This window comes from Styela clava, chromosome 2, assembly GCF_964204865.1.
Source record: "Styela clava chromosome 2, kaStyClav1.hap1.2, whole genome shotgun sequence".
Lineage (NCBI taxonomy): Eukaryota > Metazoa > Chordata > Ascidiacea > Stolidobranchia > Styelidae > Styela > Styela clava.
The window spans coordinates 26,902,703-26,926,062 of NC_135251.1; the positions used below are offsets into that span (position 1 = coordinate 26,902,703).

Sequence of the window (23,360 nt, forward strand, 5' to 3'; positions counted from 1 at the left end):
CTAAATATTTTATGTTAGCTTCAGACATAACTACTCCTATTTATAGAACGACCTGTTGCTAAAGATTTTAGATGATAAATCGATTTCAACTTCGACCGGAAGCCATTTTGACACCCAAAATTGCCGCCGTAAGACGAGATGGGATCACACGAGATGGTAACATACCACAAGTCGCTGAATTGGATTTTGGTCTCAAGACACCAACCCTCGTAATGGAGTTATCATGTGAATCAACTGTCCCACTCTCAAGTGCTTTATTGAAATTTAAGTGATCTTCAAACACCTTGTTCAAAAAAGGGGAATTGTATTAAGCATGTCGCATGAAAAGTTAACTGTGCATGGGCAAAGCAACCTGATTTTATGTCACTTCATGCTGCAAATAATGAAAGAGTTACCGAATTCCCTGGACGCCTTCAACAAAACAAATATCAGTCTTTCTTTTATATCCAACGAATCAGAAGACAATTTGGAACATACTCTAGCAAATAAATTAATGTTATTAAATCAGTTGGCGTGTTTTCATGTTCTGTATTCACAAGTATATTTGAAAATCAACGAGAACTGAATTTTTCTCCACAAATTGTGATGTCAATTTCTTCAGCTTTATTATATAGTTCCTTCCTCTAATTTACACGGTAAATCTTTGCGTATATCGAATTTTATTTGATTTGCGTCATCCGCAAAACTATGTTCAGAATCTCAGTTGGATTGAAATACCTTCTGACATATTTATATACCACTAATTTAACACTATTTGTTATGAGTTTTATGTGAGGATCACGAATGAAACGATATTGGCTAATTGGATTGAAAACTGACTAAAAATATATTCTGCAAACTGACAGAAAATTTAATATGCGAGGTTGTAGATATATACATTTGACAAAGAATTTCTCGCCAAATTGGCTTACGTTACTTTATTGAAATTTATCAAAATTGAAAATTCAGATGAAATTCTTCCGATAAAAATAAATTTCAATAAACCCTAAATATTGTCACAGTCGGGTCGGGCACATAAAAACTCTGTAACAGAAAGAGAAACAAAAAAGAACGAGAAAAATTGCAGATATAAATAGTAAGTATATATACGTGTTTCGTTAACAAACTTACGAGTTTTTTAAAACCGAATAGTTCAATCTCACAACGATCAGGTGTAAGTGTTTGTAGTTTAAGTTAAATCTATCAGAAATTGATTAAATATGTACACGCAAAACAAAGCTCTATTTTCTGTGACGTTCTGAAAGAGGCAATCAATACATAGAAACTTGGGTAAAATGTTATGACACAGTCGATTTCATTGACCATTCAGCACTTCAGTGTAACCTATGTGCCCTGAAAACACTCTGCTCTTCATCACTGTTCTCTCTTGGGAAAATTCAAGAACTTTAATCTCAAATATATGATCTAAAACTTCGCATAAAAACAAATTTAAATTTTAAAAAAGATTAATATTTATGCTACCATTGAGTAATAGACGCGGGATAATTATGTCACGTATTTAATAACAAACATAAAATGTCTTTCATAATTCGCTTCATTAAACCCTCCCTCCGAAAAAAATATGCCTAAGCAGTCGCTGCTATCTAAGGAGCAACAACCTTTTGTGCATACAGGATTTGAACTCGAGATATTTAAAGCGATGCGATACTTAAAATTGTGATTTTTACGATAATTTGAATAATTAAATGTCAAATTGAGAATTTAGTGATGTTGATAAAAGTACATAACTAACAAAATCGTTTTATTAAAAAAGAGTGTACCAATTTTAATGATATTTTTTATATCACTGATATGAATTTAATATGAATATATATATATATATCTATATATATCTAAAATAAAATTGCATATATACTAGCGAAAAAAACAATACATCCTTATAATTCGGTGGACTCATTTTAACACAAAATAGTGAAGAAAAGAATGCAATGTGCTAACAATTACAAAGAAGTGAATGGTAATCTTTTAAAGGTCGATTTGGTACTTCGATGTACGCATATGTGTGTGCTGTACCCAAACTCAGACTCACATTATAACAAACCGACGCTTTACTTAATAATTAATGGCATATGACCCCTTAAAATGCATTTATCCCCTCAAGTACGTGATTGTAATTTACATACCTTTTATATTTGGAACAACGAAAATTAACGTTAGCATCCACACTTTGTCGTTGTATGATAATTCTAGTTTGCATTGATGGTTGGGAAGTAATCGACAATAAGGTATAACCATAAAACGAAAAAAATTCGTGATTATTTAATCCTTCAAAATTGTATCAAATTGGCAACAAATTTGACCATGTCGGCTACTGTCATATAAGTTACTCAAATTGCGCTCTCATTAACTTGAATCACGCCATGGGAAAATAAGAGTTGGAAAACCTACTCTTTCTCTCTCAAAAAAAAACTCACTGTTAGAGCACCTTTAGAAACATATCATTTAATGTACTATAATATATTCCAAAACAATATTAGAGGTGCTATTTCATTTTCAAGATGGCAAACGTGTAATTGCCTATTTTCGAAATAACAAAGACGTTACTCTATTATACTAAGAGCTATTTAAGGACAAGCAGTGATAGTATTTACACACTCGAAAATATATACTGACACTTACTAACTCCACAGGTATAAAAGGAAAATAATTTTATCAAATACAAATCATGTAAAATTCTGAAATTTCATAGAATGTAATTTTTTTTATTATTTATTTTTCGTTATGTTATATAAAGGGCGGCACGTAAAACGAAAACATTAATTTTTAATAATGAGGTTTTGGAGTGGAAGCGCTCAATATTGCGATGAAAGAACAAGTTCCACAAACAAACGCAATTTTATCCGCAAGAAAAAAGCGGTGAAAGCGGCAGAAAAAGAAGCAACCTCATGTATTATTCATAAAAAAAGAGACAGGACGCTCGTGGACACTTTGTCCCCCTTTCAGCCGGTTATTAACGACGATTCAGCGTGAATAAAGTTTTTCTTTTTCATTAATATGATAGCAATTCAGTAAAATCAAGTAACATTACAAAGAATTCTTAAAGTATATTATGGTATTGTTTTATATATCATAGAAGGCTTTTTATACGACAAATCACGACCGCTTGTCTAGCTAACAATCCATTTAGAAAATAGAAATAACTTGAATGTTTGGTTTTCAAATGCGTGTGCGTTATTGTGAACAAGTAAACGAGAATATCGGTCAGTGACCGAAGACTTATCGATCGAAAGTTAGGGATCCCCCAAAACAGCGCTCTTACTCCATAGTGACACCTTGTGTCCCATCACTAACTAAATAGTAACTCGCTAATTATACGACAAAATTCATCCAAAATCAATAGGCTTCTGGTCCGACGTATGATGAATGCACATGCAAAATCTAGAGCAGATTCAATCTTGTTTTCGTGAGATATCGCGTGCATCTAGCAAACAGACAGACAAACAGACAGACAGACAGACAAATCAAAGTATATTTCGATGAAAGACTCATAAAAGTAAACCTACCGTATTTTTCTTTCTGTCTTTATTACTTATTTTTCTATATCACTTCTGTAATTAGGGAATTAACAACTTAATAAATATTGAATTATTAATTGAATAATTCTATTAGCATTACTTTCCCGGGTCCATCTTGTGCACGAGAGAAATACACTATAAATATACTATACACTATAAAATCGCCAAATTTTGAATATAAAATAGTGCTTTAGCAATATTAAAAACAACGAATTTAGTACGTGGCCCAGGTACTTCTATACTTGGTATTTGGGCTCACCAACGACATATTAAGAATGAATATTTTCTCATTTCAACTTATTTACCTCTTGGCAAGAGTCATGTTACGGTTGTTTAACAAAGTTACATGCATGGTTTCTATTTCGAACTGCACTTTGATAAAAATGAGCCAACTATACAAAATTTATTAATTCGTTCGTTAACAAAATTAAACAATTTCATAACCTATCATATCTGCAATGAAATTGCTATAGATTGTCTACGGGAAGGTAAAGTCACGACGCAATTTTCACCTTATAACCTGTATTTTAGTCATATTTGTAAGAAGTTTTTGCTGAAATTTGACTGCGAAACCCCACAAAAGAAAATATTAACGCAGTCTGAAGCTATTAGGAACTTGGTGAAATTTTCTGTGAACATTATTTTGTAATTGTTCTGCGTTTGTTAGCTTTTACACAGCAGGGACAAAAAATACCATGAGTCGCCTAATTGGAACAACGAGTGGATGCTGCACATTGAAAAGTCGTTGTTTACTATTTGTAATTTTTATTTGAATATTTACACAAATATTCAATAAAGTGATTATGTCTTAATTCTACATAAAAAACCAACATCATGCTGCATGGAAAAGCACAACACTTGATGACAATTTCAAATGAAGAATTACAGCGCATTGGGTCAAGTATTATCAAACGTACTTTTTTGTGGATAGGTTTAATTTGATTTTTGCTAGTCTATATAATTAGTAAAGGTTTATAAAGCTTTGAAAATAAATGCACAAAACGGGAAAACATTATCTGATAAATGTCATGTTTGTAAAAAGTTTGAATATTATGACCAAAACACACTTTTTACCCGCCATTGTGACGCCAAATATGAAATTATCAGTGATTCATCAGTAAAAACAAGTTAGATTATCGAATGTAACTGTTTTACGGGCCAGACGTTCCAGTGCTTGGCTTCTTGCTTCTGGCCTAGATTAATTGTGACTGCAGATTGCGACCTCGGCCATTTTCTCAACTATATTTCTTCAACAAACGTAGAAAATATATACGACCCATCCTCAATTTCTGGTGAACATAAACGTTTATTAGTAGTCCAGGAATATTTCCAAACAATATCCGTTGTCCTTGAAACGCCATTTACCAGTTCATTTAGATAGATGAGAGATAGATAGTTTATTTTGAAAACTTCCTAATACACCTAAATTAAAATTGGAAAATTCTGGAGAGCCAGCAAAACCTTTAAAGAAGTTTAAAACGTGGAAATATCATGTGCCAGCGCGCCAGAACACACACAAAAAAAAATTAGCCCTGAACCCAGCAAGCGTCTTACTGCGAACATATACCCCACAAAAAGGTTGCCAGAAAGCAATTTCATAATATTGAAATAAACCCTAGAACCATTATCATTAGCAGCTATTACCTTTATTATATAGACAAATTATGCATTGTACAAATTCTAATGTAATCCTGGGTAGATACGGCAATGGTTTTATACACATAATCTAATTACACTTTATTATTAATTCCATTTCAGTATTTTAATGCAGTGTTTAAGTGTTGAAATGAGATCGTGAGGCATCGGGTACTTTTGAGTGTTCATTACTTTTAATTTTGGATTCGACTGGAAGAGCAGGATACAATATCACTTTATCTGGATAGTTGAAAATGAATGTTTTAACTTTGAAATACCAAGTTGTAGCATTTTTTCCATTTGCTACGTAGAAAAGATCGCCACTTCCAACTGGAGCCGCTATATACAGGTTATTGCAGTTGCATTTTAGATTAACCCCTCCAGAAGATAAACGTACTCGGAATGTTCTAACAAAATAAATCAAAATAAGTAGGAATTATTAATAAAAAAATAGAAAAAATTGCATCCAAGCACATGAGCCTATTTGTATTTAAGTGCAAATTAGTTTGGCAATTTAATAAATCTTTATTTTTTCTGATTGCAAACGATAAATATTATGTATCTTTGCGCTGACAATACTATGTTACACATGTCCACCGCACGCTTATGAGTAATTTTTAGTAGATGTAGGGCTTTGGAACGGATAAGTATATGGCCTGCTGTAACTTCTTTTTATATAATACGCTACCTTATTCACTCCCTTTGCTCAGATCAAAGGCCTATTCAACGATATAAAAACGCAATCTTTCCGGTTCGGCATTGCCTACCCCAGGGTGGTCCAAACCCAGGCCCGCGGGCCACATTTGGCACGCCGCCTCATTATCTGTGGCCCGCGTCACATTGGGAAAGTAATCAAAAATGCGGATTCTATTAGCCTAGGATGACTATGTGTACAATAAAAGTGTTTGTTTTGCAGTCTTTTCCTATTCTTGGCACTATTGTGGCCCGTGAACAATGTAAAAATAATTTTGTGGCCCTCGGAGCCGACAACCTTGGACCACCCTGGCCTACCCTATTTAGTACACTATAGATGAGGTAAGGCCGGCATAGAGTAAATCTACGAGATGTGTAATAAACGAAGTTTCATTACTGTCTGCATAAAGATCTCCAGCTGCAAATTTAATCGACAAATCGTTTTCGATACTCATCATCCAATCCTGTTTAGCAGACAATTGTTGGGTTTGTATTGGTAGGTGTTCACTAGCTTCCCAAGAGATCCACTTTTGCGAGGAATGAGCTTCTAGAATCTGCACCATAAATTGTGCCAATACGCTGATCGGAAACAAAAAAGAATTTGCATATTTAGCTCCTTTTCTGGTAATATTGTGCGGAAGGAATATTCTAATTACCAAAAAAACATGAGAAAATACAAACCTTTGAATTAGAGTAAACGATGGAGTAATGAGCCACATGATATCTTCGGTTGGATTTTCAGTCGTCACCATATATAATTTCCCACTGGTATGGCGAAGATACCGGTCACGGGACTTTCCGGCACGCAGAAGCATACCATGTCCTGGGTAGATAAGAATAGCGAAAAATCTGCAAAACGATTGGTTATCAATCACTGTATCAAATAAAAAACATTTCTTATTGAATAACATGTCCTGCATATTCCGTTTATATATATAACCCGAGGACTTCGTAACGCAAGATGCGTTCACAAAAAAGTGCACTTGTGCAAAATCATAAAATTAAACACTTTTTTTAGACAAAATCAGACCATGTCAAACCATCTTTTCAGAACAGACGTAAATATAAATCGATTATTGTAAATTTGATTTTAGTCAGCGGGCTGACAATTCGTTATTGACCTATCGGCCCTATGCCGGAGAAACTGATCGTATGAAAGAGGTCAGGTTAATGATATTTCAAGCTCTTAAAAAGGTCTGTGTTACTACTATTAACACCGATTTATATAGAATGCTATTGTTGCAATTGATCGAGGTGTTGCCATTGATATAAGTCTTAAAAAATCTTGCCTCCCTTTTTTATTTTCTCCATTATCTTCATACTGAAGAGTGACGTCATTGTTGTTATCATTATACGTAACGTAAAGCTTCTTTCGGTTGACTGATGAAATGACGTGAAAACTCCATAAAGCTTCATCACCGCGCCTTTCGACTCTCCATTGTTCGAGAACATCTGGACGAAGTTCCACCGGAATATTATCATTCAAAGCTCTATTACTTGAAATCCATTTCCCACCTTCTTTGTCCCCGATTTCTAGGCTAATGTAAGATGAAACTTCACTGTCGGTCTCTCCACTTGTCGAGCTTTCCAAATTTTCAGATGACATTTTATTTTCACCATTAAAGGCCTAAAAACATTTATGATAGTAATTGTGATGCCAGGCAGTTAAAACACAAACCACTACGAAACTGCTAAACACATTAAATCTACATCGTCTATTTGTCGAATCAAGAATGGGAATACACCAATTTGTATATAGCTGGGATACTTGACGATTACTTAGGACAGACAGGAAATTAACTGGTTTCTATCGCGATTCCAGCAAATGCTTCAATTGGAAGACTGACTCATTATTTACTAAAGTTTTCTACCTGAGTCAAGCATCCGGCTTCCGTTATTAAGTGATTCAGAAAATTAAAAAATATCGTTACATTACTCATAATAAAATTACGATACATTGCTACTGTTGACTGGAAACTTCCTTAGCCACTATATGAAGATGGTATAAGTAGAATATCGTTCAAGTTTTACAAATTTTAAAATCGAGTCTTATGATACACGATATTTAACCAGAAATTTAGCTGTTGTATTTCATTTAAAAGGAGCACTTTTTCTGTATCGCTTGTTCGTTGATCTTTTCAGCAAACCCATTGGTCTCAGTGCTGATGCGTGATCTTTGTGATCGTATATATTTGTGCATCATCTACGCCATATCGCCAACTATTTACAGGCATTTTTTGTTTTTGTCACAAATTCAGAACAACCTACAAATAAGACACTGACAATGCACCTGTGTTGTTGTTTGAAATGAGATATGTAATTGACAATTCTACAAATAGCCACAGATGGAGAAAACACATATATATATATATATCATTTCTTGACAAACTTTGACAATAATTTAGTAGAAGACTAGTTTCTCAGACAGCATACTTGTATATTTATATATTTATTTACTAAGACTTTCAAAAAAAGATAATTGGCATATACATGTGCTGATGCCAGTGCTGAAACTATATTGCCATTAATATCAACACTATACATGCCATATAGACGTGAACACACTTCCAGAACCTCAAATATAACAATAACAGCCTGGGATGTAACAATAGGACACACGTTTAAGTGGTTTGGTTCTTATTTACAGGGTGGCCCCAAAAATAAATTATAAACTTTCTAATTAGTTTTACGAAAATTAAAAAAATTATTTTACATGTGAACTATTTTACAGTTTGTGTAAATTTTGTGACGGTGTAATTAAACACTAGTTCACATTTGTTGACAAACAAAGATTTTTCAAACTATATCACAATCAAACTATATCATAATATGGCACAATGATGGTTTTGTCTTTGTATTTCAAGACAATTCTTGTTGTCATTATGTCCCAAACAGTAGCATTCTTTTTTCCTGGTAAAAAGTGAAGGTCGCCGCTTCCCTCTGGAGCGACTACGTATTGATTATTAGATTTGCATTTCAAGAGTACTCCACCTCCAGTATCATGCCATGTAAATTCCCTGAAAATAATAAATATGGAATTCAAAAATAGAATTATTAACGTTTCCTTTATAACTGCCAGACTTTCATATGGGCTGGTAAATTTCAACCGTCGTAATACATATTTGGGATTTTGAGTGGGAAACGAATTCGGCACCGACACGAACACGATTGAAGCAGTAGAGTCTTGCTTGAAAATGAGCAAACCTACTGGTTAATTAATATTTGATTGGCCACTGATAGGCGTGCGACAAGATGGGTGGGAGTGCTTCTTTAAGTTCGTACTGCAATTATCGTACTAACTTGTTTTTCGGACGTGAAAGAAGGCAGTTCGCCGTTTACTCTCCGATGGGCGACAGACCGGACAGAAGTTTTGAGTTGAGTGTGTCTGTTTATGCCAGTTTGGATATATTTTAAAGCTATACAAACAGGGTCACAGTGAATATAAACGTGAAGTTTTGCCGATTGCAATGACATTCAAGTAAGAAATGAAACATTTCCGACATATAGGGCTGAGTTCATTTCATCAGTTTCTTTGTACCATAGGTCGTTCCAATATTATACAGATTTTCGTTACAGATTTAGGCATTTTCACTGGTTTAGGTCACCGAGAAAACAGTGCTTTGTCTCGAAAGCACTTTTAACTCGCAGTGGATGAATGATACTTACGCTGGGACTGAACCAAACAATAGTTGACTTATATTTACTTCTGCATACAAATTTCCGGCTGAAAATTCACAACTCCGACCACTGTCTCTAAAGTTAAGCTGCCATTCCTGCAGAGCGCCGGTTTGTTGTACTTGGATTGGTGCGTTTATTTTTGCATCTTGGTACACCCATTTATTTGCAATGGGATCATTTCGAATTTCTGCGAGACGGGAAAGAGACACACTGTAAAATATGTAAATTAATATTTATTATTCAAATTAATATTTATTGGAAATATTATGAGAATCCCTTATTCAGCAAGCATTCCCATGTCGCACGTTATCAAGGTTCTTGATTATATCAACCTTTAAAAAGTAAATGACGCACGCTGTAATATCTTCGAACGAAGCCGTAATGAACCATTCCATATCATCAGTAAGATTTTTTGATGTTGTCATTTCTAACTTTCCTCCGCTGTTTCGTACGTATCTGTCACGTGAATTTTGAGCCCGCAGAAACATCCCGAAGTTTGGTTTAGGCAGCATATAAAAAAATCTACAAAAATGTAGAGTTATAATGTAAAGAATTTTCTGCAATCTGTTGAGTGCAACCTGAAGTAGTATAAAACGGATGTCTCGGGACTAAAGGCTTTTTTTTCTTTTGAATCATTTAAAACCCCATTTGTAAGAAATGCAATAGAGTGGAATAAAATTTATTTTTAACTCGGAAGCACGCTACTTGGTGAAAAATATAATTGGATGGTCATGAGAAACTATCAAATGTCGGAAAATCTCTATCAAGAGGATTTTCATCTTAGTCCACCGGCGGCAAATAAATAATAGTGATTTATTAATTTGTATCTTAACTTACGGAGGTTCACGCGCCCCCTGGATCCATCAAAATATTTTGGGGGTTCATGAGCTAAGCATGCACATGATAAAAACAAAACAGCGAAATTCATCTATTTTTCTTTGTGGTCTAGCTCTCATAAACGGCAATAAGGTACAACGCAATCAACCAGATTACGAGTTACGAACACATGATCTTGCTCATGTGAACAAACATAGTCATTAGCTTTAAAAACTTATTCAATTTGTCATTTTATCAAGTTCAATAGACGCTTGGCACTTTGTTGTTTTTGTTTTTTCTTAAATATTAAATATTCAGAGTATGTTAATGTAGGACAATTGTCTCTACCGACGAAGAGTTGCCTAAATTTTATGGGATAAAATTAGCAGTACAAGACTGCCATGGGATCCATGTGTTAGGTTTTCTGATTAAAAGATCAATATACTTGAATAGGGAAATAGAATATGTGAATTAAAGTATAAAATTGTCAAAATTTTGTATGAAATGTCAATAAATCAAAAATATTCCTCGGCTAGGCAAAAATGAACTTACATGGGAAACACACCCACCTGGAGTTTTGAGATGAAGATTATACTCATGTTTTCAACGAAAATATTAAATCTAAGTTATGCTGACGGGCCAGTCAGTGTGACTAGCGATTGCGTAAGGCATGTTGAATGAAATATTTATAATTTCTATTTTATACTTAAAAAGTGTTAATACATTTATAAATCTGAATTTGCTTCACCTTCCTTTCCCGTTGTTCTGCGTGATGTCATCTAATTCTTCTAGAGTAACGTCATCGCTGTTGAAGTTATATGTGACGTACATCTTTTTCCCGTCATCTAATAAAATGTAAAAACTCCACAAGGCTTCATTTTTTGATCTCTCAAGCTCCCATGCTTCCGTTACGCTGGGATTTAGTTGTACAGGTATATTGTCATGCAAGGATCTATTTTGTGATATCCATTTTTTCCCGTCTCTGTCACCTATTTCAAACTTGAAGTTGATCGGATCGTTATCCTTTGTTGTTCCTGCCCAATGTGATTGCATAATCACAATATTGTTTACACAGATGTACCTACAGATTATGATTTCTGATTAAATAAAAGGTCATATAAAAATAATCATACTAAGCACAAATTTGAACTGTTCTTAACCTCGAGCCCTCTATGGTGTATGTTGCTTTGTACAACTTTAACCCATATAATGCTTTTATTATTCATTTAAAAGCTCAACCGAACTTTGAAAAAAAAAAATTATTATAACGATCGCGATCGACTGATCGCTATCGAATGGGCTGATAACTGCACACACGCATATACACAAAATTCCACCGCTGCCAATAAGAAGGCTTTGTGGGCACATTATTATTAAAATCGACATAAAATTTTAATTTTTTATGTTCCATTTAAGTTGTTGATTTGATCATTTATTTGTACCCGGAGTAAATGTTTCATCATTTATTTAAGCTTTATTGAAATCATACAATGCAGATAAAAGGCGTGCCTAATTTTTAGTCGTTAGAGTTAAAAATTCCTAAAGAAACCTTGCCAGTTATTATCCAAACAGCGAAAAAAAAATTCTCAAACCATGAATGTTACATGACTGCCCAAACTTCAGTATTTAAGTTACAATTTACTCCAAACGCGATTCTTTGCTTGCTTAAAATTAGAACAAATTGGGCATTTTTATGCCACTGCTACCATTGCGAAAAAAATCTATCACACTACTCTTGGAGTGAGACAATAATTTTTGCATACTTTTTCAGCGTGCCGGATATCGCGTGTCTACGGCATACTGCGGAAGTTATTGTAGGATCGTTTGTCAGTCTAGACACGCGATATTCGGCACGTCATTTTTAAACTTTGGCAGAGGAAAAACTGGCATTTGTTACGTTATAATATGCTTTATCGGGCTCGCCCAGACTCAAATACAGTGTATGTGTATTAGAGCTAAGATCTGGAGCCCACCCGACCCGGGTCGGGCCTGAAATGCCAATCATTACGTTGGGGTCGGGCCTGAAATGTCAATCATTACGTTGGGGTCCGGCCTGAAATGTCAATCATTACGTTGGGGTCGGGTCTGAAATGTCAATCATTACGTTGGGGTCGGGCCTGAAATGTCAATCGTTACGTTGGGGTCGGGCCTGAAATGTCAATCATTAAGTTGGGGTCGGGCCTAAAATGCCAATCATTACGTTGGGGTCGGGCCTTAAATGTCAATCATTACGTTGGGGTCGGGCCTGAAATGTCAATCATTACGTTGGGTCGGGCCTGAAATGCCAATCATTACGTTGGGGTCGGGCCTGAGATGTCAATAATTACGTTCGAGTCGGGTCGGGCTTCTCTATCGCTGACTTATTTTGAAATGAATACCTAAACTATGCGTGGATACTAAACAAAGGAATATATACTTGTTATAAATGAAATAATTTGAATAAAACAGAGAAGAAGCTGTAATGGACCTTTCCCCGACTTTGACCTCGAAAATATTCTTCCTACACCATACCCGGCTCGGGTCGGCGAATTCAGTTAATTGGTCGGGCTCGGCTCGGGTCGGGTTTAATACCCACGTGCCCGGATCGGGTCGGGCTGTAATTTTTGGGCCCTATCTTACCTCTAGTGCAAGCATGTAAAACTCATTAATGCTGTATTTATTCAATCTCCAATTACTTTTTATTGAAATTGGAAACTGGAAAGGGCATAAAATATCCAAAGAAGCTGAAAAGTTTTGCAAAGATTGACTTCATAGTTTTATTCAAATAAAGCACAAATATGTGCGCAAGGTCTTGATTCTAGCTCTATCATATCCAAGTGTCATAAGAAGATAATACCAAAAGCTTTCAGCTGAGCCTGCTTTTACAAAAATTGCTTTTGATTTGATCCAGCTAAATGGCGATGTTTCTTCAATGTAGTGTAATTTAGAAGTGGTAAGTTTTGTAATTTAACGGAATGGCCAAAACCGTATTCCTAATTATTTATTATTTAAATATGGAAGGAATTCCAAACTGTAAACAAATTGGTGCTTGGTTAGTGACAAACTTAGGTCTCAAAATCGACAATTCTCATATTCAAATATTTGAAAATTTTCCCAAAATCAAAGAATATACTAAATCGAATATAATAAACCTCTGATATGTTCGAATATTCAATTTGTTTTGGACATCCTGATTTTAGGCTTTCTTTTTCATCAACTGCTTATACTATACAAAAGCAGTATGCTCGCCAGCTTTGCATTTTAAAGGAGTTTTTCATGATTTAGAGGGTGATAAATATTTTGCAATTAGCCTTAAAACTATTTACAACCAATCAGGGATGGACAATATACAATAGGGAATTCGGAGGATTCGAATCCAAAAGGATCCGATAACAAGATTCGGTTTCCGCCTCTTTGGCGCTGTGCGTTAATTTTTGTATTTCGGATCTCTAATTTATTATTCGGTGGCGACCGTTTTCTCTCGCGACGAAATCTCCCTCGCTTTATTAAACTTGTGTTTTTTCGCAAAGAATCAGCAAAAGCGACAGACATCAGACACAGTAATCTCAGCTTGCATATTCAGAACGCAAAGACGGTGTGCACCTTTTTCACGTTTTACAATTTGACTATCTACTTCGCCTATAATAATATTTATTATTGGTGCATGCTGTAGACTTACTGGCGATTTTCCGATTACAACAATCTTAAATTTTTGGAATTCGTGGAACATTCTTCATTTTGATTTAAATGACTTTTCGCGGCCTTCAAGTTCTTCCGGAAAATGATTTGTACCAGACGTTAGAATAGATGATAAACATTTTTTACGAATAATTTATATCAAATTTTACTTTCCACGACACCCCGTTTCCGGAAATACGAAGTTAAATCGCAAAACAAGGCGTTGCATTACATTCATTTTGCATTCCCAATAAAATATATATTTTCCGTAATTGAAGTCGTCGATGAATCCATTTCTATTAGTATTAAAGTGTATAATGCGCTATTTATTTCAACACATAAGTATTTAGAGATCACATAAAATCGAAGTAAAAAGAAATTTGTTAAAATTCTTATATTTTATTGTCGTATTTGGTAAGGAATTGAATCCAATGCTCAAGGTCTTTTTAAATTAAATACAAAGGTAGTAGTACAATTTTGCGTTTTTTGAATTGTAATCCATAAATATGGTGGGAGAAATTCCACATTTGAATAACAATAAAAATAGAATAGGATTGATTCGGTACTCTGGATTTGATTCAAGTATTCTAGAATAGCAAATTATTCTATATTGCCCATTCCTACAACCAATGAAAACTGTTTTATGTGTTTGACTGACCATCTACACTGGTACATTCAACACTTTCTGGCTATTCAAATACAATTATATTCAAGTTAGAAATTAAGAGCCTGATGTCGGTTTCGTTCTTGAAAAATGAGGTTGTTTGGGCAATCACGCAATGGATATAAGTGGAAACAATTGTTTTTGACTTTGACTTTTGAAAAGAAAAAAATCAAGGGTATTACCGTGTTTCCTCGAAAATAGAACCTAGCCTAAATTTGTAAAATTATTTCAATATAAGACCTCCCTTTAAAATAGGACCTAGTCGATAGCGCGACCTAGCCGGAAACACGGTATCTGATGAAACATCAACGAATTTTCTCGAGATAAGATTAGTAGTATTCTTTTGGCTACAGCTACACTCTTACGTAACATAGACCTCCTGTGCCACCTTTTCTTCATGAAGTTGTAGAATGCATGCTAGTTATACTTGCTTGTTTAACTTATTGGTGTAATTTTAATTCGAAATCTACATATGCTTGTGAGTCTCTGTTTTTCATTATTAGTAGTCCGACTGTTGAAACTAATAGCCTAGTGTATTTCTCTGAAGCTTAAAATATAAACGCAATTAGAAATCTCTGTCAGTGGTCTCAGAAGTCTCACTGATACAGCATTAGAAAAGTAATCAAATTTTTTTGTCGGACTAACATTTTATTGAAAAGTAACTTGATACCTGTTTAAACGGTTTATTACCGTGAATTGGTGGAAAGTGTTGGTTGGAAAGTAGCAAAGCATTGTTAAAGGTGAATGAATTTTAGGTATATTGCGTTTTCACGGTTTGGGAGGATTTTTTTTCCTCCATGCTCTTTACATATACTTTTAATTTTGAAATGTCAGTCGTATGTTCTCACAAATTTCGACTGGCACGCGGAAGAATTTTGTTATTGAATTAAGTCGATTTGGGCACGCAAGCCGAAAAGAACCACCCCTGACCTAGGGTGTAACAGATCATATCAAATGGGTCAGTTTAATAATATTTCAAGCTCTTAAGGTCTATGTTACAACTTAACACCGTATTATATAGAATGCTATTGTTGCAATTGATCGAGCTGTGGGCAGTGACATTATGGATTTATGGGTCCTAAAAATCTTGCCTCCCCTTGCCATTTCCTTCATTATATTCATGCTGAAGAGTGACATCCTTGTTGCCATCATTATACGTAACGTAAAGCTTCTTTCGGTTAACTGATGAAATGACGTGAAAACTCCATAGAGCTCCAAGCGGTTAGAATTTAAAAATTTGAGCCGCAAAACCATAAGCTGCATTGCAAAACCCGTAACGTACAGTCGTCGATTTTCTGCGTCTTGTGGTTTGATCGCACCGGCAAAATTACGAAGGCTGTCAGAATGATGTCGAAAGCAAAACCTCTCAGTGGCGCACAGAAACGCAGAAGCACGTATGAAAAAAATCAAAGCAACGAAGATAAACGGCAAATTTCAGGTTACCATTGCCTTTTAATAGCGACATGTTATGCTTTTTGACGAAATAAAAAAAGCGTTGTTTTAGCTTATGTCCGAGAGTTTTTAGGGTAATTTCCACGAAATATTTTTGCGGGGGGGGGGCACGAGAGTCTTGCTACGCCACTAGCCTCTATATATGTCGAATCAAGTATGGGAATACAGACAATTTGTATATAACTGAGATACTTGACTATTACTTAGGACAGACAGGAAATTAACTAGCTTCAACCGCGATTCAAGCAAATGATTCAATTGACTCATCACTTACTAAAGTTTTCAACCTTAGTCAATCATCCGGCTTCCGTTATTAAGTGATTCAGAAAATAACAATGCCTTTACAATACTCATAATAAAATTACGATACAATGCTACTGTTGACTAGAATTTTTTTTAGCCAATATTTGAAGATGGTATAAATAGACGACTATCATTTACTTTTTACAAATAAAAAAAAAATCGAGTCTTATAATACACGATATCTCACCAGAAATTTTGCTGTTTCATTTAATTTAATCGAGAGCACTTTTTTCTGTATCGTTTGTTCGTCGATCTTATCAGCAAACCTAGTGATATCAGTGTTGATGCATGACGTCTGTGATCGTATATATTTGAGCATCATCTCCGCTACATCGTTAACTGTTTACAGGCAACTTTTGTTTTCGTAACGATATCAGAACAATGTAAGCACTACCACGAAGACACTGACAATGCACCTGTGTTGTTGTTTGACATAAGGTATGTAATTGACAATTCTATAAATAGCCACAAGTGAAGATTTCAAAAGCACTTGTCATTCTTGACAAAGATTTAAAGAAGTCAAGTTTTTCAAACAGCATAAATGTATATATATATATATATATATATTCACCAAGACTTCCAAAAGAAGATAATTGGCATTTACATAATGAAGCTATATTTCCATTAATATCAACACTATACACGCCATATAGGCGTGAACACACTTCTAGAACTTCAAATATAACAATATCTGAAATGTTACAATAGGACACACGTTTAGTGGTTTGGCTCTCATTTACAGGGTGACCCCAGAAATAAATTTCTAATAAAAAGAACATGAAGAAATTTATTTTACATGTGAACTTCTGTTTGTGTATGATTTTGTAACGATGTAATTAAACACTGGTGCACATGTGTTGCTGTTCGAAGAGATAAACAAAGATTTTTCAAACTATATCAATCAATCGTCAAATTTTTTCATGTTAAATATTCCTTCATATTTCCATTGAAACTTTCTTGATTTGCTGCATTATTTTTGCATATAGGTTCAATTTTGTATTTTATGCAAAATAACATTAAATAATGACGCAATAGTTTTTGTCATTAAATTCCTTTGAAACAATAAGCTATAACGATCAAGTGTTGTTTCTTGTTTGGACCATACACAAGGGCTAACAATACCGGCTACATGATTACTAATTACTATGGGGCAAGTTCTGAATATGTTTATGAAACAGGATAATTTTATATTTTTTAAACTAAAAATAAGACATTTTATATTGATCTACTTCTTTGTCTGCTTTACTTCTATTGGGTAATATGGAAAAATGATGGTTTTGTTTTTGTATTTCCAGACCATTCTTGTCCCGACTATTTTCCAAAAAGTAGAATTCTTCTCTGTTGCTGAATAGTAAAGATCGCCACTTTTCTCTGGGGCGACTACGTATCCATTATTAGATTTGCATTTTAAGCTCATTACACTTCCAATCCGATGCACTGTAAAATCCCTGAAAACAAATGAATATGGTTTAAAAATAAAATTACGAAAGTTTCCTTCATCACTACCAGACTTTCCTATAGGCAGGAAAACACCTAACTAGCGTAATACATATTTGGAATTTTGAGGGTGAAACGAATTCGGCACCTACACGAACATGATTGATGCAGTAACGTCAAGCCTTGCTTGAAAATGAAGAAATCGTCATATTGCAAACCTACTGGGTTATAGTTGATTGGGCACTGATAGACGCGAAAGTGCTTTTTTTAAGTTTGTACTGCAATTATCATATTAATTAGTTTCTCGGGACGTGAAAGAAGGCACTTCGCCGTTTACTTCCCGATGGGCGACAGACCGGGCAGGAGTTTTGAGTTGAGTTTTGTCTGTTTATGCCAGCCAGGATATATTTTAGAGCTTTTCAATTAGGGTCACAGTGAATATAGACGTGATATTTTGTCGATTAGAGTGACATTCAAGTAAGAAATGAATGGCTTTTGACATATAGACCTGAGTTCATTGCATCAATTCTTTTGTATACATTAATTCGCTTCAATATTATACAAATTTTAATTACAAAATTAGCCGCTTTGCCTGGTTTAGATCACAGAGAAAGCAGTGCTTTGTCTAGAAAGCACTTTTTATCTCGCAGTTGATGAATGATACTTACGCTGGGGCTGATCCAAACAATAGTTGACTGTTTGCATAAAAATTTCCGGCTGAAAATTCACAACTCAGATCACTGTCAGGGCTGAGCTGCCATTCCTGCAAAGTGCTGGTTTGTTGGACTTGGATTGGTGCGTTCATTCGTGCATCTTGGCACACCCATTTATTTGAAATGGTATCATTTTCAATTTCAACAAAATAGGAAGACAGCACACTGTAAAAATATGTAAATTAATATTTAATATTCAAATTAATATTTACTGGGAATATTATGAGAATTCGTTTATTCAGCAAGCATTTCCGTGCTGCACGTTATCAATATTCTTGATTATATCAACTTTCAAAAAGTAAATGACGTACGCTGTAATATCTTCGAAAGAAGGTGTAATGAACCATTCCATATCATCAGTAGGATTTTCAGATGTTGTCATTTCTAACTTTTCTCCGCTGTTACGTAAGTATCTATCACGTGAATTTTGAGCCCGCAGAAACATCCCAAAGTTTGGTTGAGGTAGCATATAAAAAAATCTACAAAATATGTAAAGTTACAATGTAAGTAATTTTCTGCAATATGTTGAGTCAACCTGAATTAGTATAAAACAGACATCTCGAGACTAAATCCCTTTGTTTGAATTAATTAAAGCACGGTTTGTAAGAAATGCAATTGGGTGAAATGATTTTTTTTTAACTCGGAAGCACGCTACTTGGAACTACAAGTTCAATAGATGCTGGACACTTTTTGTTTTTGTTTTCTCATAAATATTAATTATTTAGAGTATGTTAATGTCAGACAATTGTTTTTACCTACGGAGAGTTGCCTAAATTTTAGAGGATAAAATTTGCGGTACAAGACTACCATGGGATCCATGTGTTGAGTTTTCTGAAGTATTAAAAGTATCAATATACTTGAATAGGGAAGTAGAATATGTGAATTAATGATTAAAATTGTCAAAATTTTGAATGAAAATGGCAATAAATCTGAAATATTCATCGGCTAGGCAAAAATGAACTCACACGGTAAACCTAACTGGAGTTTTTGAGTGAAGATTATACTCATGTTCTCAACGATTATACTAGCCAGTCAGTTTGACTCTCAATTGCGTAAGGCATAAATGAAATGTTTATAATTCCTAGTTTATAACTAAAAAGTGTCAATACATTTATGAATCTAAATTTGCTTTACCTTCCTTTTCCGTTGTTCTGCGTGATGTCATCTAACTCTTCTAGAGTAACGTCATCGCTGTTGAAGCTATATGTGACGTACATCTTTTTTCCGTCATCTAATAAAATGTAAAAACTCCACAAGGCTTCATTATTTAATCTCTCAAGCCCCCAACCTTCCGTTACGCTGGGATTTAGTTGTACAGGTATATTGTCATGCAAGGATCTGTTTTGTGATATCCATTTTCTTCCGTCTCTGTCACCTATTTCAAACTTGAAGTTGATCGGATCGTTATCATTTGTTATCCCTGCACAATGTGATTGCATAATCACAATATTCTTTACACAGATGTAGCTACAGATTATGATTTCTGATCACATATTTAGAATATATATATAGAGTATATTTGTGTCTCACAAAAGGTCATATAAAAATAATCATACTAAGCACAAATTTTAACTGTTCTTAGAGAGCCTCTATGATGTATGTTGCTTTGTACGACATTAACCCATGTACTAGTGATTTTATCATTCATTTGAAACAGGGGTTTGCAAACCCCCAGGGGTTCACGAGAAGATTTCCAGGGGTACTTGGATGGAAGTCGAGTTTTTGTGTGTGTGTGTGTGTGTGTGGTTTGTTTCTCAATATCCTTCAACAAGGAAAACTAAGTAACTACAAGATGAAAATGCATGCCAATTAACACTCAGCTTAGATTTTTCCTGATCTAACGCTGTTGTGTTTATGACGCAACAATGTGAACTTGAGAGAGATACCAAGAATTCATTAGTTAGGGGGAGGACAAAGACAATAACATCAACATGACTATTTAATTAAGTTACAGCAGTTGGTCAATGAATTGCCGTTGCAACAAATTATCAGTCAATACATCACAACTTTGTTTGGTGTCTGATTACTGGGGGTTCGCGTTGATTGCTTCGTGACTCGGGGGGTACTTAACAGAAAGAAGGTTGAAAACCCCTGATTTAAAAGATCAAACGAACTTTGAAAATGGTCAATTTCTCATAACGATTGCGATCGACTGATCGGTAATAAGGTTCTACACAAAAACGAATGAGCACTAAATGTGCTAATAACTGCACACACGCATACACAAAATTTCACCGCTGCCAATAAGAACTTTGTGGGTACATTATTATTAAAATCGACAAAGGGCGTGCCTAATTTTTAGTCGATAGTGTTGAAAATTCTTCAAGAAACCTTGCCAGTTATTATCCAAACAACGAAAAAGAAATATTCTCAAACCATGAATGTTACATAACTGTCCAAACCTCAGTATTTAAGTTACAATTTTCTCCAAACGCGATTCTTCGCTTGCTTAGAATTAGAACAAGTTGGGCATTTTATGTCACTGCTACCATTGCGAATAAAATTCATCACACTACTCTTGGAGTGAGACAATAACTTTCGCATACTGCATACTGCGTAAGTTATTGTAGGATCGTTTGTCAGTCTAGAGTCTAGACCAGTGTTCTTCAACCTTTTTTATTGTGGTATACCTTTTACAATTTTTCAAGGGCTTTGTATACCTCACAAATACCCATGTTTATTTAATAAGGCTTAAAAAGACATTGAATTTCAAGCACATATTGTACTGCAACATCATCATGCAATCTAATAGGCTAGTGTCCGCAAGTTATAAATTTGACTGACGGCCTCATCGTTAACTGGAATAATGTTCAACATAAATCAAACTAAGTACACGGCAGCCGAAATCACCAACCCAGTCACGTGACCGCATTATCTATATAATTTGTGATGTAACAATGTACTCACGTCGGTTCTTTGCGTAATGTCATTTTATATTTCATTTGCGCAGCGTTTGCATTGTTGTCTTCACTTGAATATTTTATAATTTATTATATCATAATTTAGAATCCCCAACTTAGGCTGTACACCCTTCGTATACGCTTTATCAGTTGTATACCCAAATTATTGTTCGGTATACACTTGGGTATACCGTATACCCGGTTGAAGAGCACTGGTCTAGACCCGCGATATCCGGCACGTCATTTTTAAACCTTGCCGGAGGAAAAACTGGCATTTGTTACGTCATAATATGCTTTATCGGGCTCGCCCAGACTCAAATACAGTGTATGTGTATATTCTATATTGTATTTTGCGCATGTAAAGTACAGTATTCTTCCTGTTGTAAAGCACACAACTGGTTTGGGGCAATTTTGGGGGGTATTTCAATAAAATTCACTCAACATCAGACGCGATCGACTGCTCGAGACCTGGCGTGTTAGCCACCCCTGCTATCCATCAAATAATAAATTCAATTTAGAAATACATATATTAAACTGGAATGATTTCGTTGCGAAAGTTTCGAATCATTCGCCTGAAAGATATATATATATATATGTTACAAATTCAATTCGAAAGCTTAAATCTTGGAATAGTTCTAAAAAATCTTCATCGCTGATGGTCAAACATTTAGACTAAAATCTACGTTTACACATATAAGCTATGCTATACTTCGTCTGAGGATGCAAGCAAATTGAATGTGAAAGGAATCTTTATTCTAAGTGAGGTAGCCTCGCCTTATTTGTAGGTAATGAAGATTTATGAATACAACATCAGAAATATTCACAAGTCACTGTATTAAAAACTGACGCTTCACCGCGAGTTAAAACAAGATTGCTCCCTAGATCGAAATAATCAGGTGAATGGGGCCTAAGTACAGATATCAGTATGCTGCGCAGTTTCTTGGGTTTTGAAATTCCATCGTCAAAATCAAGCGCCTCGTGTTCACTGAATGCAAAAGTTACCAACTGTCAAACTACATGTTCACGATCAAGCCCTATTGCAATTAGCCTGCTGCAAATATTTTGAATTAGCTGTAATCTTCATCTATCTCGATGGTTATCATATTTTCATTTACCGGCACCCTTTTACAGCACTCTATATATTATCATCAATCCCCAGTAATGAACAAAATAATGAACTCATAAACGAATTCATAATAAATCCCATTAAAAACGAGTAGACGAATCATACATAGATCGTGGAGTTTCAAATGAGACAAGCGAGCTTGAGATCTTGAACCAAATTTTGAATTTTTGGAGATTTTTTTGTCCGAAACGGTCTCAAATCACCCCGTTTGCTGTAAGAAAGGCGTTTTCTTTGTTTCGATAGTAATTGCGTCGCGGATAAAAATCTACTAAATAAGATGCGGGAACTGAAATAATCCATGGTTCTACTTTAAAATGAGAGGTTTTGCCAAATGATTTGCACACAAATATATCACTTACTGTATATCTTTTGCAAAATTCATTCTGGTTTCGCCGAAATTCTAAAGTTTCAGAAATGCGCTACCGCCCTCGCGGGTTTCGCTCCCCAATTTGCCTCTTTCTTCGCCCAGGGAGCAATTTCATATCTGGAAACAGAACTATCAACATCATTAGGTTGTGAAACATAACAAGATGTTTTTTCGTCATTGGAAACAGTCGTAAAAGATAATATTACATCGTGTAAATATGCAATTATCCCGTCTCGACTCTATTCTATTCATTGCCCAAAAAATATACTCTTTAGGGACTCAACCTGCACGCGAATGAATCGCGTGACAATTGTCATACGTTCGAAAAAAAGTGAGGAGGAGTAATGTGCAAAAGATAATATTATTTAACGGAAATATGCAACTATATCCTGTCTCGACTCTAT

General features: G+C 34.9%; 3 protein-coding genes across 3 annotated transcripts; all 3 read right to left on the reverse strand.

Moving 5' to 3' along the window:
• Positions 1-4,260: 4,260 nt before the first annotated feature.
• LOC120336317 (uncharacterized) lies at positions 4,261-7,723 on the reverse strand. Its single transcript, XM_078110131.1, has 4 exons — positions 7,133-7,723; positions 6,525-6,692; positions 6,241-6,422; positions 4,261-5,557 (listed from the first exon to the last, which is right to left on the reverse strand). The coding sequence occupies exons 1-4, from the start codon at positions 7,447-7,449 to the stop codon at positions 5,517-5,519; spliced, it is 708 nt and encodes a 235-aa protein (XP_077966257.1). The 5' UTR covers positions 7,450-7,723; the 3' UTR covers positions 4,261-5,516.
• Positions 7,724-7,905: 182 nt separating this feature from the next.
• On the reverse strand, positions 7,906-11,435 carry LOC120336308 (uncharacterized). Its single transcript, XM_039403965.2, has 4 exons — positions 11,086-11,435; positions 9,876-10,043; positions 9,510-9,731; positions 7,906-8,860 (listed from the first exon to the last, which is right to left on the reverse strand). Exons 1-4 carry the CDS (start codon positions 11,388-11,390, stop codon positions 8,656-8,658), a joined length of 900 nt encoding a protein of 299 aa, XP_039259899.1. The 5' UTR covers positions 11,391-11,435; the 3' UTR covers positions 7,906-8,655.
• A 5,050-nt stretch (positions 11,436-16,485) lies between these two features.
• Positions 16,486-20,111, reverse strand: LOC120336277 (uncharacterized). Its single transcript, XM_039403921.2, has 4 exons — positions 19,698-20,111; positions 18,875-19,042; positions 18,519-18,728; positions 16,486-17,861 (listed from the first exon to the last, which is right to left on the reverse strand). Exons 1-4 carry the CDS (start codon positions 20,000-20,002, stop codon positions 17,639-17,641), a joined length of 906 nt encoding a protein of 301 aa, XP_039259855.2. The 5' UTR covers positions 20,003-20,111; the 3' UTR covers positions 16,486-17,638.
• Positions 20,112-23,360: the final 3,249 nt, after the last annotated feature.